The sequence below is a fragment of the Tiliqua scincoides genome, chromosome 1 (assembly GCF_035046505.1).
Source record: "Tiliqua scincoides isolate rTilSci1 chromosome 1, rTilSci1.hap2, whole genome shotgun sequence".
In the NCBI taxonomy this organism is placed as follows: Eukaryota; Metazoa; Chordata; class Lepidosauria; order Squamata; family Scincidae; genus Tiliqua; species Tiliqua scincoides.
The window spans coordinates 152,319,428-152,338,997 of NC_089821.1; the positions used below are offsets into that span (position 1 = coordinate 152,319,428).

The 19,570-nt window shown below is 39.8% G+C and overlaps 1 protein-coding gene across 1 annotated transcript in view; it reads right to left on the bottom strand.

Annotated features, from left to right (window-relative positions):
* Positions 1-19,570, bottom strand: part of KLHL29 (kelch like family member 29) — a 298,936-nt gene that overhangs the window by 76,545 nt on the left and 202,821 nt on the right. Inside the window, exon 4 of the mRNA XM_066639833.1 lies at positions 17,952-18,090. Coding sequence (XP_066495930.1) covers positions 17,952-18,090 — 139 coding nt within the window. The remainder of the gene's footprint in view (positions 1-17,951; positions 18,091-19,570) is intronic.

Below are 19,570 nucleotides of genomic sequence, written 5' to 3' on the forward strand. Positions count from 1 at the left end.
AACCCCTCATGGCATTGCTTTGATAACTGAATACAAGACGAGATAGACAGACAAAATGGTTAGAGCAAAGGAGGGAAGGGGAGGGTGGAACAACAACCAGCTCTGCCACAGGAAGCCAGCAGCCATCCTCTCGAAGTTTCATGACTGTGGCCTACCGGTTTTTCCTGCATAAAGTGCTAAACAATTTGGTGATAAAAAATATCGCCTGCATTTGAAGTGTGCATTAGTGTTTGTGAAACTATCAGACAAAAAGATACATGGGGGTGGGGGGAAGGGCCCAGTTCTTAAAGGCTGCCACATGGTATAGCTGCAAAACACTAAAGTTGGGGTTATACCTGAAAGACAAAAAAATGCATTTTGGTAATGTCAAGAAAAGGGGAGGAAAGTCTGTTAGCAAAGGAGAGCAAATGCCTTTTAAACGGTTACAGCCATCAGCAGCTTTCTCACAGAAGCATTAATTGCTCTAGCGCAGGGAGAAGTCCAGTTACTTGGTCACTGAAACCCATGTCAGAATTAGCACCACAACTGCGTGTGTCTCAGTATCCCAGCAAACTCTTGGTAGAAAGATCATGAAAGACCAAGATCATCTCTAAACGGGAGCAAAGCACACAGCAACTTTATGACAGCCTTGACCGCTAAGACCTAGGTTGCCAAGCAACTTCTGTTGGCTTAATCTCCCTCTACATTTGGGATAATATTACAAAGCATATAGAAACTGCTTTACCTCCCAATTCCAGATGCCTTTTTTCCCTTTCCTTGGATCCTAACTCACCATAACTGTATTCCATGCTGTTAATGTTTGGTTGGTTACGATTTTCAGATGTGTTAAGCCTGGTGCTTAACTGGTGCTGCAGAAATACATATTACACTAATGTGACATAATTAGACCTATTAACTTCAACTGATTGGTATTACTAAGCAAACACACAAGTATTTCAGGGTGTGCAGCTCTTATATGGTTTCATATTTATACAAGTTTATTCAGACAACAATGTCATTACTTTATGAACAGAGTAATATGTATGTATAATTGTCTAAAGGTTCAAATTTATACATATATGATATACTGCTACTCTTTAGGTTAATGGTGCTTTGATGCTAGCCAGATTTCCACAGGCTAGCATCCAGTGGAACAGACTATGACTAAATTAAGATAAATCCTTTGCTGAGTATACAGTCTTTCAAATGTGCTCAGGTGTTTCAACATCCACATAAATTTGTCAACTGTCCAATAGAAGAAAAATAAAAGCTGTCATCATGAGATGTTCTAGATTTGTGAGGTGCTTGACAGAGAGGGAAGCCTGCATGCCTGACCTTTCTATCAAATAGATAGAATACTCTCTTGCTCTTGGTTGGCACAAACTGCCTCCCACACACAAGCACATATGCAACTGGATATGCATGCATAAGCTCTTACAATCTTTTCTAAGAAATGGTTGAGTTCTCCTTGGAGGATGGGAGCCATTCTTGTTGAGCCAAGGCCTTGTTGAACCAAGGCCATCTCAAATGTATGCCAACATGCAGCATTTTGAACTGGGGCTTTGAACACACCCAACTCTGAATCATTCTCCATAACAAACCATACCGACTGGCTCAGCAGACAGAAGGAAAGCCCTTGAGCCCCCCACAACTTGTTAAAGAGAAAGACAGTGTTCCCCACACTAAGCAGGGGAAGCATGGAAGGGAGAGTCTGATCACGGGCCAAGGGCTCCTCCAGTTATGCTGTAACCATTAGACCACCTTCATGTTCATGCAGTTCAATCTATTAATAAAACCCTAACCTTACCAAGTTTCCTCTGGGAACTACAGACGCAAACAGGGGCAAGAAAACAGTTCAGCTTTAGCCACCACTAGAATACAAAAGCCACCAATATTAGAGACAACTCCACCCAGTTATTGTTCTCTGGAATAATTAAGTGTTAATCTCTCCTCTTTTGTAATACACCAAGCTATAAACGGCTGCTACAATTGATTAAAACACCAAAAACAAAGCTAAGGTGTTTAATCAATCACAAAAGCCTCTTATAGAGAGCATAATACCCAGTAGAGATTATTGATGTTACACAACCCGCCAGAAAGGGAAAAGAAAATTGTATCCTTTTCTTCTTCTGTGACAGTTTGATATTGGCAAGTTCTTGCAGCTCGGCTGTTCATGCAGCATACAGATCACGGCCACCATTTAAATGCATCATTTGGATCTGAAAACTGAGAAAGGGCCTGACTCAGCCAGCACAACAAATTAAAAACACACACAGAGAACAAGTGCGGCTCCCATTATGATGGACTGACTTGCCTGGATTTAAACAGACCAGAAGTCAGATGGATTACTGATTGAAAAGGCTGCTAAGCAAATTTTCCAAGGGACAGAGAAGTTGCATGTGCAAACAGATGACCATAACTGGAGAGGCATAGCACTAAAACTAGGCTAAGGTGTACTTTGTACGAGACAATGGGACCACTTCACAGAGTATTCTCTAGCAGACATGGGTCTTCAGCATTTGCAGGGGTTCTAAGCATCTTCACTTCTGTACAGCACAATCTGTTCATCACGACTGACATCAATTCACTGGAGGGCACAGTCGGCCACTGGAGAGCAGTACATGAACCTCAAAACAACAGAGAGAGAAAAAAACTGTTGCCAAGTCACTATTTTGGCAACAGTGGAGCACAGGGCTCTGTTTGAAATACAGAAAATGTGCCTGACCCAGACTTTAATGAAGCATTAGTGGGAGGTACAGGACTCTCCAGTTTCATTCTAGTGTTTCAGGCAGCAGTAGGAAGGCAAATGTTTATTTCCAGATGTTTATTTCACTCCATAGGGAATGCATCTCACATTTTCAAATGTTACAGAGAATTCAAATGACTTTCTCTCCTACCTACTGGATCCAGTGTGGGGGCACTCTTCCAAATATCTCATCCCAGCTAGAATATCAGTAGTAAGCCCAGTGCATTTTCTGACAATTCAAACTGTTACTTGCTGTTTCTGGGAAAGTGCAATTTTCACAGCAGCTAGTGTTTTCAACTCCCCTCCCATCCTCATTTCTCCTTCTTTTAGTAGAAAGAAGCATTAACTGCGAAAGAGTCATCTCCTCTGTAGTGGAAACTCTGTGTTATGAAAGTTTTTGTCCCTTTAAGAAACTGTTGTTCCAGCTCCTTCATAATCCTTTCTATCTTTTTTCAAACTGCCACTGCAACCTTCTGGAATAGGTAGAGGCTATACCAGCTACTTTCAACCTTTTTCATCTCACGGCACACTGACAAGGAACTAAAGTGGTCAAGGCACACCATCAGGGTTTTGACAATCAACAAGGCACACCATGCTGCCAGTGGGGGGCTCACATCCCCCATTGGCCCTACTAATAAATGACCTTCCCCCAAATTTCTGGGGCACACCTGTGGACCTCTTGCAGCACACCAGTGTGACATGGCACAGTGGTTGAAAATGGCTGGGCTATACAGTAGTTGAAAAGTCAGAACTGAGAACTGCAGCTGCTGAGAGCAATCATATTTAAAGGGACAAAACCCCCACAAAGAAATAAACATTCTGGAAAGAGGGGAGTTGGCTGCCTTGAGGGCCCATTTAGGGCCAGAAAGGTGGGACATAAGCTTGTAAATTAAAATTACAATGGAGTTGCAAAAATGCACTAACTGCTAAGACTAACAACAAACTACTTCTTTTTGGTCTTGTACATCTGAATAAGCCCATGCTCTCCAGAAGCACAAAACATAGTAGCAAAATGTCTGCCCAACTCTGTCATTTGTATTCTTATGATTTTAGATGTCTTTGCACACAGGCATGGGTATGTTTGAGAAGTCAGCAGACACCTAAAATGTGAACAGCTGATCAGTTTTGCTCTTTGTCTTAAAAGTTTAAATAGAATGATGTCATTTATTGGCCTGGTAATCACTGCTCACATTATAAAGGTCAAACATTTCACACTGTGGCAGGAAATCAATAATTTCCCCAACAACCCAAGGGAAAAGAAAGTTTTGCTTCTAAAGAATAATGTGTAATAAACAATTTCAGACTTTGCTGTATCAGCCAGGCAATCTGGGAGAATGGCTGCCGTGTAAAGCTGGTGAAGCCTGATAGATAAGCTCATTAAAATTAGGAAGTGATTTAAAATAGAACCTAAGATTTATCAGGAGCTAAACAACAACATGGTTTGTTCAGGTCTGTGTTGAAACAAGCTGGAGAAGAGATTTTCAGTGGCTTAATTTTATGAAAGCTGTCAGGCAATTTTTTCAGATCATGTATTCATGAAAAATACAGTTGGGGAGATGAATAGACCTCGGGTTCTACAGACAAAGAACTGATACGACGGGTGACATTATATTTCTGTTTTAACTGCATAAATAATATAACTCTTTAAAAATAACCCTGGTCATAATTTGATTAGATCTAAAATAACAATACTTGAATGTGCCCGGATTTCTTAGTTTTCCCATTTTAAATTGCTATTTAATTCACATAGAAAAGAACATGTGCAAAATACCCCCTTTGTACTGCGTTCTGAGGGTGGGGGGGTAGATGTATTAGTTGGTTAAAGCCAAAAACAAAGAGATAGTAACCGAAAGAGTAATTTCGTTGTTCTTGTGCAAAGAAAAGGTCATTTTTAAGCCTGATCCACTAACAGTGCAATTCTGACTTGTGTTGGAACAGGTAGGCCAGCAGGCCTGCGCTGTATCCAGTGTGGGTTTTGGCTGACTGTGGCCTGGCCCAAGGCAAAGGGAAGTAATTTCCCTTACACTGGGAACAGCCGCAGCAATCCCAATGGGATCTGTGCCACCTAAAGAGGTGACGCAGATCCAAGCAGCCCGAGACTGCCCCAGGCTGACTGGGGATAGGATCCAGCATAATTGCTGACCCCTGGCCCCACCTCCTACTCCTTGCCCACCTGCCCCGCACCAGCCGAGCTCGGTAGGCGCGAACTCACCGTCCCTGGGGCCTGCGATAGTGCGGTTAGGCCAGTGCAAGTCCTTTGCATTGGGCTAACTGCCTCAAGGGTGGCACGAAAGTGCTTTATGTCACTTTTACGACACCCCTGGGCTTGCACAAGGGACTGTTAGTTAGGATTGCCCACTTAGGCATGTTATTTCCGCCATCATCTCCAATAGTAATTTCTGATCATGGCTAAGCTACACAGGTCTTGTTAGACCTGCATTCCATATTTATTTTGACTGATCATCTGTCTGATTATCTTTTGAAGGTTTGCCACATTGTCACTCAGATTCTTATTACTTATGGAAAGCTACCTATACACACTATAGGTGTGTTCTCTAGTTACACACTTGAGTTACATGAACAAGCTAAAACAAATGCAGGATGTTCAAAACAAAGCCATCTGTACAGAGGAAATGTGACTAATGTGAAATGTATTGTGAAATAGCCCTATAATAAGGAACAGTTGGCCCAGCATCCTTCCATGCTGACATACCCCCAAGCTTTAAGACATGCCTTATGGGGATGCACCAAAGCAGCATGTTCTCACAGGTGTAAACTGAAATCTAACTTCAAAATAAAATCATTAAAATAATACACTGGGTTTGGTTAAAAGTTCTAAAATTTTTGTTTCATTGTTGCCTGGATCCCAGCAGCCCAGTTTAAACTAGTTCGCCCAACCTGAAACCCATCTGGAATTGGTTAATCTCTCTGTAGTCAGACTGCATCTGAAAAATTGTAGCTAGACAGATATAGTTAAGAGCTCTGCACCATACAGAGGCCTTCACAAAGTGCAGAGGACAATTTAGGAAGATGCTATGGTGGTTCTTTTTGTTTGCTAGATGGCATCAGTATCATACCTCTGATTCAGGATATTGCAATCTGCTGCAAAGGATAATAGTTTGCTCCTGATGCGCAGGCTAAAGGTAATTCTTCATCAACAAAGTGCACTTTTACAGAAAGTTTACTACGGCCACTTATTGATTCATTTAAGGGATTTTTATACCGCTTTTCTGATACTCTTCCAAATAAATCCACAAAAGTTACTAGCCCACAGTTTTACTAGTCAGGCTGTAATTTTTGGCATACTGACAGCTTAGAAACACAAAAAAGACTAACTCTTTCCTAAGATACAAAAGCTTCCCTGTCTGACTGTCATACAGACAGCCAGGCAAATGGTCGTTTACAAACCTGAAAGACAGGCACATAGCCTGCCATTCTCAGAATTTCAGAAAGGTTAAGAGATGAATTGTCCTTCCAGATTTTTCTTTCTTTTTTATTAACAGCAAAATGCCTCTGACAGGCAGCTGAGCTATTCTGGTTCTAGCCCAAAAGACAGTGCCCAGTCCTTCACTGTAACATTCTCCATTGCTACAAGTCAAGGGCCTCTGTATAATCCCTCTTACCCTGTTTTAGCTGCTGCAAGTTCCACTAAGAGTGTAAGCAGGCACCCTGTGACTTCTTGGGGAGCATGGACTGTTCAATTCCATGCATTTGCCCAACCCAGAGAATGACTCTGTGATCTGCTGGTCTTGTTAGTTCAGCCTCCTGCTAAGGGACATAATGAACTGAAGAATAAATATTTGACATCTCAGTTCATGTAAAAAAAAAACAAAAAACAAGATGTATGCTACTAAAGTCAATGGGATAGATAGGAAATATATTGATCTCCTCCTTTGGATGTTTCGTCTGAATCAAATGGAAACAGGAAGCCCAAGATCTGAGAAAAAGAGATGAAGATCTTAAGTGAAGATGAAGTTCCACCTTTTCCCCCTTTTTATAAGATCTGTCAACTTGTTTTGATAGGCAAACACAGAACAATACTTGGGAGGGGCTGCTCTTTATGAGACTTGCTGGTCTAACAGTAATGAGCTCCCAGTAAAGAGGTCTACACAATTCAAGCTGAGTAATTTTTTTAGGGTAGAGTAATCCTCAAAAAAGTGAAAATAAGAGACAAGAAACCTCTTATTTAAAATTTTAAACCGCTAATTATTTGGGTTTTTTCACCTTCAAATTTATTAGTTTTTAAACTCCCCGCATACCTGTTTATCACAGGACCTTCATTAGAGACACAGGGCTCATCTTGCCCCTTAAGCTATGAACATGGATATTGCATTCTAAATGAAAAACAACATTTCACATCTATGACCCTTATTGGTAACTCTTTATATGCTTAGATACATACAAAGTCTGATGTATTGCATATAAAGCAATGGATTTTCACAACATTACATGCTCCATACATACAGTGAAGTGGTTACAGCTGTGAGGCAATCAGTCAAGCCAGTTAGGGCTCTTCTACAGCAACAGATTATAATATGATGCTATTGCTATTCTTTTAGAATTCTATTATGGGCATTGTTTTAAAAATCAATGCTAGGTATTATTTTTGCCCACTGCATCAGTTGGCCAAAAAAATGGAACCCTGATAAAATCATGACAAGATCCTATATTTATTAACAGCTTTATGAATTTGTCTCATACACTTTACACATCTACTACAAAATGCAATGGTTTAGTTATATATGTGTTGCAGATTTTCTTTTTCTTTCTGCTAGAAGATGAGCATTTGAAAGGTCTTGTTTGACATACCGGGAGAACAGCTATCTTGGACTATGTCAGTGATTGTCAACCTTTTTCATCTCACAGCACACTGTCAAGGCACTAAAATTGTCAAGGCACACCATGGGTTTTGTGACAATTGACAAGGCACACCGCACTGCTGGTGGGGGGGGGGCTCACATCCCCCAATTGACCTACTAATAAATGACTCTCCCCCAAACTCCTGTGGCACAAAGTGCAGTGGTACACTGGTTGAAAATTGCTGGCCTAAGTTGGCATCTGCCAAGCTCCATGAAGATTAATGCATCTTTGGTGCAAATCTACTCATTCAATACTCCTTGTCAATCTATTACCTAATAATTGTCATATTGGTGCTAATTGGACGCCGAGGTAGGATTAACAAAAAATGTGATGTTAACAAGAGAGGTGGCCAGAACTAAACCAACAGAAACAGAGTTAACTTTCAGACATGCTTCTTACACTACTGAAAGTTAGAGCATGATCTAATTGCTTCATAAAAAGACAAGCTAAGCTTGGAAGGTGAACCTAATGCTGTAGTAGCTGAGTTCACATTTTGAATCACAAATCTGCTTCCCTGCTGAGAGCTGTGAGGTAGGGGGAGAAATAAGTTTAAGAAGTCTGGCTTAAGCAAGGAGTAGAAGAATGAGCCAGCTGTCCTTTGAACATCAGTGCTCCTTGACCTGCTACTCTCCCTCTGAAGACTTAGGACAGAGGGAACAAAGAAACTGGGCCAATGAACAGCATTGGCATAAACATGCATGAAAGCTTTACCAAAAGCCAGTTTGTCTATTATGCTGTGCAGTGTTCAGTTGGCTACAAAATTACATACAAATTAAGCAGATAAAATGTTCCCAAGAGTCTCAGACTGTGGAGGATGGAGTACTAAATGCATCAGGGAGAGACGTAGGTCTCTCTCCAGACGCTAAACATTTTCTCTACTTCATTCAGGACTGATCTCCTTAATCAAATTTACTGCATAATAATAAAGCAAGAGTCTAGGACACAGCTGGTATTATACGACATGTTTCACTCGAATGTGGCAAAATGTATGGATGTATTTCTTGCTCTAGATTTATCTACATCTGCAGACACTGGAGGATAGTTAACTATTTGTTCAGTTAACAGGCTCAATTTTATAGGCTCTTTGTCACTCTTGTCTAAATGGCGTGTTTTCATTTGCCAAGGATGCATGAACCATTTTAAATGCTTGCATGTTATTTTTAAAAAAATATTTATTAAACCCATATCTTGCTCTTGCAGGCTTTCAGCAGTCTCCCAGTCAAGGGACTGATCAGATCTGCACCTGTTTAAACTTCAGCAATCCTGCAGAATCAGGGTCTCCCAAGACCATTCATGGACTAGAAATGCTTAGATTTCTCAATCAGCAGAAAAACATCCACATATAGGTTTGGGAGAGGAGAAGAATGGGGAAGATAAGAACTGCATAAAGCATAAGAAAACTAAGATAAAAGGTTTAAAATACAACTGTGTAATGCTTAAGAAAATAGGCTCAGTATTTTAATCACTGGATTTTAAGGACTGACAGTTTGACTTCCAGTTTTATAAAGATAATGTTTTCAAAGGAACAGGGTTTGTCACTGCATGCACAAATGAACAACTTGAGGAGTATTTTACAATGGATAAAGTGCTTGGTTTGATATTGGAGACCTCACTTCAGAACTCAGTAGTGCCATGGAAGTCATTAAGGTGATCTGGGCAAGTTACCTGCTCGCTCCAGACATATGTTTCTGGATTGTTGTGAGGATAAATACCATAAAATGGTTCCCATGCTTTTTAATGTAGGGATACCTGAATATTGCCTTTTTGTAGGATCTACTAGATCAGGGGTGTCAAACATAAGGCCCGAGGGCCGGATGCAACCCACAGAAGCTTTTTATATGGCCCTCAGGCTTTCAGCTGCTGAGTAGTGCTGAGGTGTTACTGCTGAAAGGGCAGCCCACATAAAAATGGGGCTCTCCCATATCTTGAAGTATGATCCAGATTCATATATTTTCTCTTTTGTTATTTGCAGCTAATGAGTTCCTAAGTGAGAAGAAGTGTTTATTTTTGGTTATGACCTGTTTAATGACATCACTTCTTGCCTAATGACATCAATTCTGGCCCTCAGCAGGCATCAGGAATGCTATGTGGCCCTCCGTATGAAATGAGTTTGACACCCCTGTACTAGATGGTCCCAGCTTGGAGACATCTGTACTAGATGGTCCCAGCTTGGAGACACCTTATGTTGTCTCTTTCCTTGTTTCTTGTGGGGCACCGATTCACAGTTTTTACTGCTTGCAGCCTGAAGACCCACCACTTCAGCCCACTCTTTGCAGGGAAGCAGTCTTAGTAGTAGGAATAAATATTAATAATGACAGCAACAACAACAAATAAAAGTATGCCTACATGCAAGCATGGCATACAAGAAATACACCTTGTCTGCAGGCTTACTTTATAATATAAAAGCAAACCATTCAGGAAGGGAAAGAGACAACATAAGATGGGAAAAGAGGAGAGGAGAAAACCATATTAACACTGTACAGGAGAATGTTCAGTAGAAAGGGGAGTGTGCAAGAGAAAGGACATGGACCAGTTGTTACAGCAAGAGGTTCTCAGAATGAAGAACTGTAAAATATCTAGAACAAAGAGATCTAGAAAGAAAATATAAGGGAATAGGAGCACTTACTGATAAAAATCAGAAGTTTCAAAAGGAATACTCTGAGACAAAAAGAGTGAGAACAAAAAAAGTGAAAGGACCAAAGAGAGGAAAAGAAGATGAACAGCAGAATGAAGCACAGATGTAAGCAGATGGGAGATGAGAAACTGGAAGACCAAAAGAACAATTGTTTTTACTTTGCACTAACTTCAAATTGATAGGAAAGCTTTAAAAACTCACAAATTATTTTGTGTGTGAGAGGGTGAACGTCTTGAGTCGTACAATAGCTGCAAAAACAGAGCCAAAGATCTGAATTATCTTCAGTTTCAAGCAAGACATGCTTCTGAAGACGTTTTAAATGATTGGAGGCAAGAGCTTTGGAACATTTTATTAGAGTTTCTGGATTGTGCAGCTTTTGCCCTCTACCTATTTAGATCTAAGTGGCCCTCATTTAGATAACTGTTCCCCTTTGCCCCTTCCTATCAAGCAGCAAGGAGCAGAGAGAGCTGTGAGATTCGAGTGAATATAGCGAGGTCATGCAAATCACCTTGCAAACCACTGTGTGACAGCAGCGTGGCTCACTGCTGTCTAGCGGGAGCCCGAGCCACAGCAGCTATTAGCCTGTCATTTCCTGGATAAGATTTGCAGTTCCATCTAGAGCAAGTGAAAGCCCTAAGAGCAGATGATAAAACTCCAAAGGCAGAGGAATGATATTCATTCTGCATCCATAGCTGCTGTGGTACCCATGAAAACGGATGTCAAATGTACTCAAAATGCAGAGAATTTTGAGAACCGTCTACTTTGACTTGCCAGATTTTGCTTGCTAAATAGGTTCAAGTTTTCACCTTTCCCACTTCAGAGCAAATACTGTATTCCAATGTAACTCTGACAAATGTAATAATTGCTGCCACGGATGTCAACCAATTAAAAAGTTATTACACTCAATTAACTGCTTTGTTTTTAACCAACTGGATTTATAAGGCAACCAATTAAAATAAATATGACAGTATCTAGTGTATGGCAGTATTAGGAAGATAATAAATTTAGCATTTGCACTTTTCAGACTTCAAACAACTGTCAACATTATTGCCACAAGAAAAAAGAGCCACTTCTAAATGCACTGTCACACACAGGAGCTACAGTGAGCACAAATCACTCCTGTATGTGTAATGGCTTCCCAGTTTAATTAAGGGGTGCCCCATCAATTTGGGAATTTCATGTGTGTACTGCACTTCCCATGAAGTTTTGGACTGCACTGGGATTGTGGTTTTCAGTTACCACCAGCACTGGATACTATTCTAGGTGCACATATTTGACTGAAGTTAGGATTTAAAATTCTATACTACCCACCCATGGCTGAGTGGAAATGATTTTTTTTAAAAGCCACAGAAACAAAACCGATCACCTTTCATTTGGTTCTTCTGTCCTACCTAGAAAGAGTTAACTCACTTTTGCAACTCCCAGCTTATTTTTTATAGAATGGATTTTTATTACACAAAAACATGTTTTCCAGGAGTCTTGGCAGTTGCATGACATCAGGTCTAACAGCCAATAAAAGGTGGGATATGTGCTACTACTTAACAAAACAAACTGTAAGTCTCCCCAAAAGAAACGCCTACAAGAGCATGAAACTATTTTCTATGCTAGTATTTCATTGACTTAGGTATAAGAAAAGACATTCCAAGTATTCTTTGCACTGTCTCTCCAGCTGGAAAAGAATAGTACACTTTGTTCTTTCCATCAAACCACTAAACCATTCCCTAGACTTCATAAGTGGTTTAACAGAGACTACTGATGTTATTCTGGTTGCGGTGTTCCTCAATCTGATCACATGTATTCTCTTTTCTCCTTCTGAATGGGGTGGTACAAAGATTGCTTCACACATTTTGAATATTCTGTTGCTTTCACTATGAGTGCTAAAGGAAGCTGGATCAACAGGCGACAATAGTATTGATAAGCAACATGATTTAAATGCCTAGCAGATCTAGCATCTGATTTTCAGGCACTTTCAAATTAATAATAAATATAGATGGTGCTGTTTCCTCTGTTCCTGTTCTCTTTCCCTAATGTGAACATTGACAAAAAAAAGCCAATTTTTCAAATAACTGAATGGCTTTCTTAGCTTCTTCTCTCTGGTAGTGAATTCTCTCTATAGTACAATCAAGGAAAGTCAGAAATATCTCCACCAGCATCAGTGGACTCTCATCAGACCTGTAAATAGTGAACAAAAAGGCAGAACTTGGATCTATGTGTATGCAATTATTTCTGTCTTTCCTTTTCCAAGCACTGAAATTTAATTTAAAAAAGATGTAACTACTTAGTGTCAAATGCTTATACAAATAAAATAAACTAAAGAATACCTGGAAAAATAATGTGACCTCAAACTCATTCATACTACTGTCCTCAGATGCAAGAGTTTTGTGTACACAAATGCCACTCTCGAATTCTGGCCACAGAGGCATCATTAAAAGGACAACCCAAAGAGCAAAAAGGCAAACAATGCTTCCTTTATTTACTGATGCCTTCCAGTATCTTCCCCTCTTCCAAACCCCATCTCAATCATACCTAAGTCAATCTCAGGTTGTGCTAGTATTGTGGGCCCAAATGCCAAAGATTTTGGCCACAAGGAATTTACCTTACTTCTGAAAGAAAAAAACCACGCATAGCAACACAAACACTGGTAAGAGGAGGTTTGGCATAGACATATGATTACTGTACTCGACTTGAGCTGGACATGAAACTTGGGTAAGGTTTCAAAATGTATGAAGGGAAAGCCCGTCAGAGTTTAAGAGGCAGCCAATAAAACATACAAAAAGACTCGTATAACAAGAATCATTTCAGGTTAATGTTACTTCCACCAAAATTGGCAGAAAAGTACTGTAGTACTTCATTTCCATGCACAGCAGCAAAAGGATACCTATATCTATGTGCATTTAAATATTTTCTAAAAATCCATTAGTCTAACTGCGAGGCAGTAAACACTCCTGCGTACCTCATGTGAAAAACGACACTGTAGGTAACACATTGGATACCTCATTAATATTATAGAAAAAAAAATGTTGGCTATTTTAATCAGATTTTCCATTTCGGAGGGTATTTTGGGTAGCATTAGCTAGCAGTGATGTCTGAGAGTTGCTTTCCATAGCACATTTTGGGAACTTCTTTCCAAACTTATTTGACAAACCCCCTCCTCATATTCCGTCATCACAGCAGGTAGGATTTGTGGGTGACAAAACAGTTATGGAAAGAGTTTGCAATGAATTCATGACAGGCTGTTGATGCGCAAGTGGTCAGTCAGCTGATCAACTTGCCACAGGCAGACTGAAATTAGGCTGCCAACAAAATGCTAATGTGGCCTGAACAATGGCATCACTGGGGTTTGCATCACCCAATGCAGGAGGTCAGCGTGTCAACTCTAGAATGAAGCTTCTCCCAAGCAGTGGCCGGGGCAATGCCCTGGGCAGTGGGCATGGTGATGTACCATTGCCCTGACCCACTGGTTTTTTGGCTGTAACTTTTGCTAGAATAGAGATATTTCAACACAGTTTGTTTCATTGCATTACGAATGAAATTACGCATTGATTGATATATAACATGGCATTATTATTTGAAAACAGAAAGATTTTAAAAATTTTGGCCAGCAGTGGTGTCACCACCTTGTGTGCGTCACCTGGTGCGGCCTGCACCCCCCCAGTGATGCCACCATGCCTGAAAGCAAACCTAAAACTAGGTTGTAATAATTGGTCCTGGTTCAAACGAAATGGACCTGACTTCCTGCCTCAGTTTAATGTTATTTCATGTTCAAATTCAGTAAGGACTGATACAACCTTTCCTTGGGGCATATCAGTCAAATTAACAATTAGCTAGCAATGCCAAATTTGGAAGTACTACATTCATGGTTAATTGCGTCTAATGCTGCACTATTCTTCACAAATGTTTAAAAGAATCTGGTTATCTATATGGAACCAAGAAGAAAACTACTCCTGCCTAACTGGGCAGAGGCAATTTTTAGTGATAGTTCTCTTATATTTAAGCAGGGGGGGGGAACTATTCTTACTGGACCCAGCATAGTATCTTTTCTAGTAGCTATTTATGGGAAAGTTTTTCTGTTTTAGACTACAACTCCCACTGTCCACTGAACAGGGAAGATTTCTCTTTTTTTCTCTCATTTATTCTGCTAGGAATTTATTCTGCTTTTTTGTTGAAAAGTGGCATATAAATCACTACAACATAATGCAGTATAGGTGCGCCCCCATATCCATGGGGGTTCCGTTCCAGAACCCCCCCACAGTTAAGTGAAACTGTGAATACAGGCAAACGCCTCCCCCCACCATCTGGAGTTGAGGAAAGCTCTGCTCCCCTTGCCTCCAGAGGGTCCTTTGAGCCCAACAGAGATCATGGATGGATGTTTCAGTGAAAAAGTGATACTTCAGTGAAAAAACACAATTTCCGGTTTCTCCGTTAAACCTTGTGAACCTAATCCACAGATAAGTGAATCTGCGGATACGGGATCCGTGGATATGGCCCCCCCTCATAAATCATAACAATCACCATAATAAGCAAGTGTTCACATGCCGAGCCAGCAAATGCAAGTTCACAATCCTGTGAAGGTCAACTAAGGTGAATGGGTGGGGGGGGGATAATTCACTCTTCTGCTGCTTTGTTTCAGCTGTTTTGTCCTCATTTCTCCCCCCTCCCCCGGCTCATTTCTCCCCTCCCCCTGGCGAAAGAAACTCTCTCTCTCTGAGTTGCTGGTTCAACTCCTTCAACATTTCTGCAGAACAGAGAAGACAGACAGTGCCAGGATTCCCATTAAGAGATTTTTTTTCCAAAAAATTTAGTCTTTAAAAATAAAAATTTAAAAACAAGGAAAGTAGAGAAATAGGAAATGCTTGCTATTCTTTGTTGGAAAGACTGGTTCAACATTGACAGTCAAAGAAGTCACAACCATAATACATATTATGTATAAATATACATATATAGGCATATATATACAAAATGTATGTATGTATGTATGTACACACACACACACACACACACACACACACACTGACTGGGGACAAAAATACCCTAAGGAGTATTAGATGTCTGCCTTCCTGTCTGCTTCTTCTTCTTTTCAGGAAATGCTCTCGCAATCCCTGCATTCTGTGACTCAGCAAGCTTGAAGCCTACATAATATGTAATTCTAGCCTAACAGCAACTGTTGAAGTGGGTAGGATGAGGAGATGCTCAACTTTTTCCATATACCCCATTTGCCCACTCTAAGCATCCCCCCCCCGATTCATTAAGTATGTTCATTGTAAAACACATGCTTTTGGAACCTTGTAAGGGGGTGAACCTGCCCTGTGTGTGCGCAATTTAATGCACAGAAATAGTGGGCAGGGGAAGGGGTTAGCATGCACCCCTGCATAGTGCTCCTCTGCTCTGAATAACTATCTCTTGAAGCTGCATTTCATTTGTTTTTTAAAATGGCTCTGGGGAAGAATTACATGACATGTCATGTGCAGTTAGTCTTTTTCACGGGTAATTAAAAAGGAAATTTTATAGCTTATTATTGTTTCAATAGGATATGTCTTTTTAAATCTAACTTTAGTTTTGATCTGTTTCTGGTTTCAATTGCTGGTCTCATAAACCTGCAGGACACAGATACAAATGTGGACAAAATGATAAGAAAATCATAGAACTGAAATACTCCCATCTGTTAAGTTCACAATCAGAATAGTGATAAAACTAGCTTTGTAACCATAAACATTCACTATATACACAGCAGGGGACACAGCTCATTGGCAGAACACATTTCATACAGAAGGTTCCATGTTCAAGTCCTAGCTGCCACAGCTAAAGGATCTTAGGGATCCTGGGACCTTGGAGAGTTACTGCTTGTGAAAGTAGGCACTACTGGGTTAGATGGGCCAGTACTGGGCTAGATGGTCTGACTTGTCATATGAAGCTTTGTACGTTCCATGGAAGCAGATCCTGTTCCCCCTGAACATATATGCCATTGTATAATGAAAGGATCTTATGTCAGAAAGGGGAAGGCACAATCTATGCCCAGTCAAGACATCTTTCTTCCTTATCACTCTTAATTTCCATAGAAGCGTTTTGAGCTAAATTGAGAATTCTCACATGATAACCCAGCAGTCCTGCTTTCGTGGTGAAGCTCTAAGAGATGGTCATTTAGAGACTCTCACTTGATTTAAAAAAATACCATGACTGCTTTATTAAAGCCATAATCAGTCTGCAGTTCATCTCCATCTGACAACTATCCAAGATAAATAATTACCATCCCCGGTTTTTCCCCAGGAACAGACAGTATCTGGTGATTTGACTAGCGAACAAGAGGCTTCACAGCTAAACTCAATGACACTGCATGGCCAGTCAATTACTAGGTTTCTATAAATGGAGCCGAAGATTTGCCTTCCCTGTAGAATACATATCTCATCTCTGCAAGAGGCGTATAATGTAGCCTTAACTAAGAAGTGATAATGAGCAGACAGGAGAGCAGAGACAGAAAGCAGCTAAAGCTGGCTATCATTAGATTTATGGAGGGGAAAAAACATGCTATCAGGCCAACTTTTTATGAATAATTGATAAGGCAGTCAGTGCAATTTATATGACAGAAGTGCAATATCCCCACAATTAGAAAAACAAGCTTTATGCAAGAGGACATCACACACGGAAAAAAGGAGATACCAGCAAACATGCCACCCTGGAATAAAATACAGTCGCTATAATGTTAGTTGGCAACATTTAAATGCACAAGTGGAAAGCAAGCACCACGTCTTGTAATCCTCCCCCCCCCCATTTTAAGCACAGTCCAGGTTCAGAGTTTGCTCGGGAAAATACTGCAAGGCAAAAATCAGCAGCTGCATTAATTTGCTGATGGGTGAGAGAAACATGAATGTTATTGTCAAGGGTTTGCTAAGCTAGCTTCCGAAGCATGTGGAAGTAGCAATTCATTTCGTGTGAGCGCACCATTTTTGTTTGTTTTGTAAATCCGATAACGGAAAACAAAAGATCACCATGCAATGTTTAAAATCAAGTGGCTTGAAAAGAGGGAGAAGAAACACAAAGATAGAAATTATGATGCTCAGAAAATATACATCTCAAACCTGACTCTAAACTTAATTTCTATTTGCTTGGGGGAAAAGTGCTTTATCAAGAAGACTGTTTTCTAAAATCTAAAATTATCCTTGGTTTCACATCTCCTTATTAAAAAAAGGTATGAGCTGAATGCTGTCAGATAAAACGGGCTCCTCTGGCATTTGTTTTCTTTTCTGTTTGACTCCCAAGAGCCAAACGCATCTGGTCACTGCAGAGACTGAGGGGCTAAATGTATGCTACCAAATTCTATCCTTGTTAAAATGACAATTCAGTATTTTTCAGTGACATGAGTATGGGTTATTGCAGCATGAAGGAAGTGTTAGTAGCATCTCTTTAAACTACTGATCTAATGTGTCTTGTTATTTGCATGGCTCATGAATTGTGTGAGTTTGAGCTTAAAGTGCTCTGTGGTAGAATAACTCTTAAGTCAAAATACAGCTAGTGAGATCAGGACTTGTATAGGTTGGGTTAAAATGTGCAACAAATGGATCTGAGTCTTTTGTTTGAAAAAAAAATACATTCAGCATAAGTGGAAAGAATGGCTACTGGCTCTGTGACAGGAGAGTCAAATCTTCATAAACCTGAAAGAGAGGGGAGGAAAAAAAAAGCGACACAAATGCGCCCTACAAAAGAACAGACCAGATCACAGCTGGAAGGAAGGCAAACCTTTTAATCAGGTCCTTGAAATACAAGCTGCAGGAAGCTAGAACATTTTGGTGGACTTCAAACTCTTTGCCTTCAACAATAATTTTCAGGTCTGTAAACTCTTTCGCTCTGCGTTGCTGGTTCAACTCCTTCAACATTTCTGCAGAACAGAGAAGACAGACAGTGCCAGGATTCCCATTAAGAGATTTTTTTTTTTCAAAAAATTTAGTCTTTAAAAACAAAAATTAAAAACAAGGAAAGTAGAGAAATAGGAAATGCTTGATATTCTTTGTTGGCAAGACTGGTTCAACGTTGACAGTCAATGAAGTCACAACCATAATACGTATTATGTATAAATATATATATATAGGCATATATATATACAAAATGTTTAGAGAAGCAAGAAACAGTAGATCTAGAAATACTTCAACACTCTACATTTCAAAGAGGATAAAAAATTTTCCAGCATCAATAAATTAGGAACACAAAATACATTATCACAGAAACATTTAAAATAACTTCTTGTAATAGAATGCAAGAACAATTTATTTTATTACTTCCAACACAAATGATTTAAAAATGTACTGGAATTAATACTGAATAAAAAACATGACAGTTATGATGCAGTATGAACTTGACATGTTTCAAAGAAAAAATGCAAAGCTTGCAAAAATCCTTGTCTTAGGTACACTATATAAGGCCTTGGGCTTTATACTTAGTAAAATACAATAGCATCAAACTAGAGGAGTATTAAAAAAAAACCAGGCCTCCCACCAATGATAACTGGAACATACTTAAAGCAGCAGGGGGAAAAAAGACTTATTAAATGGTTTGTTAAAAAGCAACACACAGCAGAATTTATGGCTGTCATAATGTCACCCCTGTCCCAGTGTCTCCAGATCTGAACGTCCATTATCCAGTTTTAAGAATTCAACTTACAGCAGCAATTCATTTTGATTCAAGAGGTTAAAAGTCACTTCTAAGAACATTTCTTTGCTGCATTAATACACTTACCGTGCGTTATGTCTCCTGGCTCACACCTCTTTTATACTGAGAGGACAGACCAGCACATGGCACTTATACTTGTATGTCATAGTGAAAATGGTAAGCAACTTCATGGTGAATTATCACTTAAAAACCAAGGTACAAAAATGGCTAGTAAGGCAGAACGAAAGCAGATTAGGTAATTTAAAACAGAGGTCAACCTCTGTTGATTGTAGCATTATGTATTTGGTCTACCATTCTACATTTGCAATAGGTCAAGAGTCATTTTTTTTCCTTCACCCTCACAACCAACTCTCATGTAGGTGTTTAAACCTAAAAGGATGTTTTCCTTTGTCTTTAATCCATTTAGACTGTTCTAGCAAGGATATAAGAGACCTAAAGGTGCATATGTCACTTCACGTTAGTGGAAAATTGGGCCACAAAAGTTTCATGCTGTATTCATAATCACAACCACTCCCAAAATGATACCTTGCCAAACAGATGTCATTTAGGGAAAAATAGCAGTAATTAGAAGTGACAACAACAGAAGCTTGCAAACACTAAAATTACATATTGATAAAATGCAGTTATATCCAAGCCAAGCCCAACCCAAGCAACAAATATTTTGGGGTCTAAACAACAAAATGACACTTTTT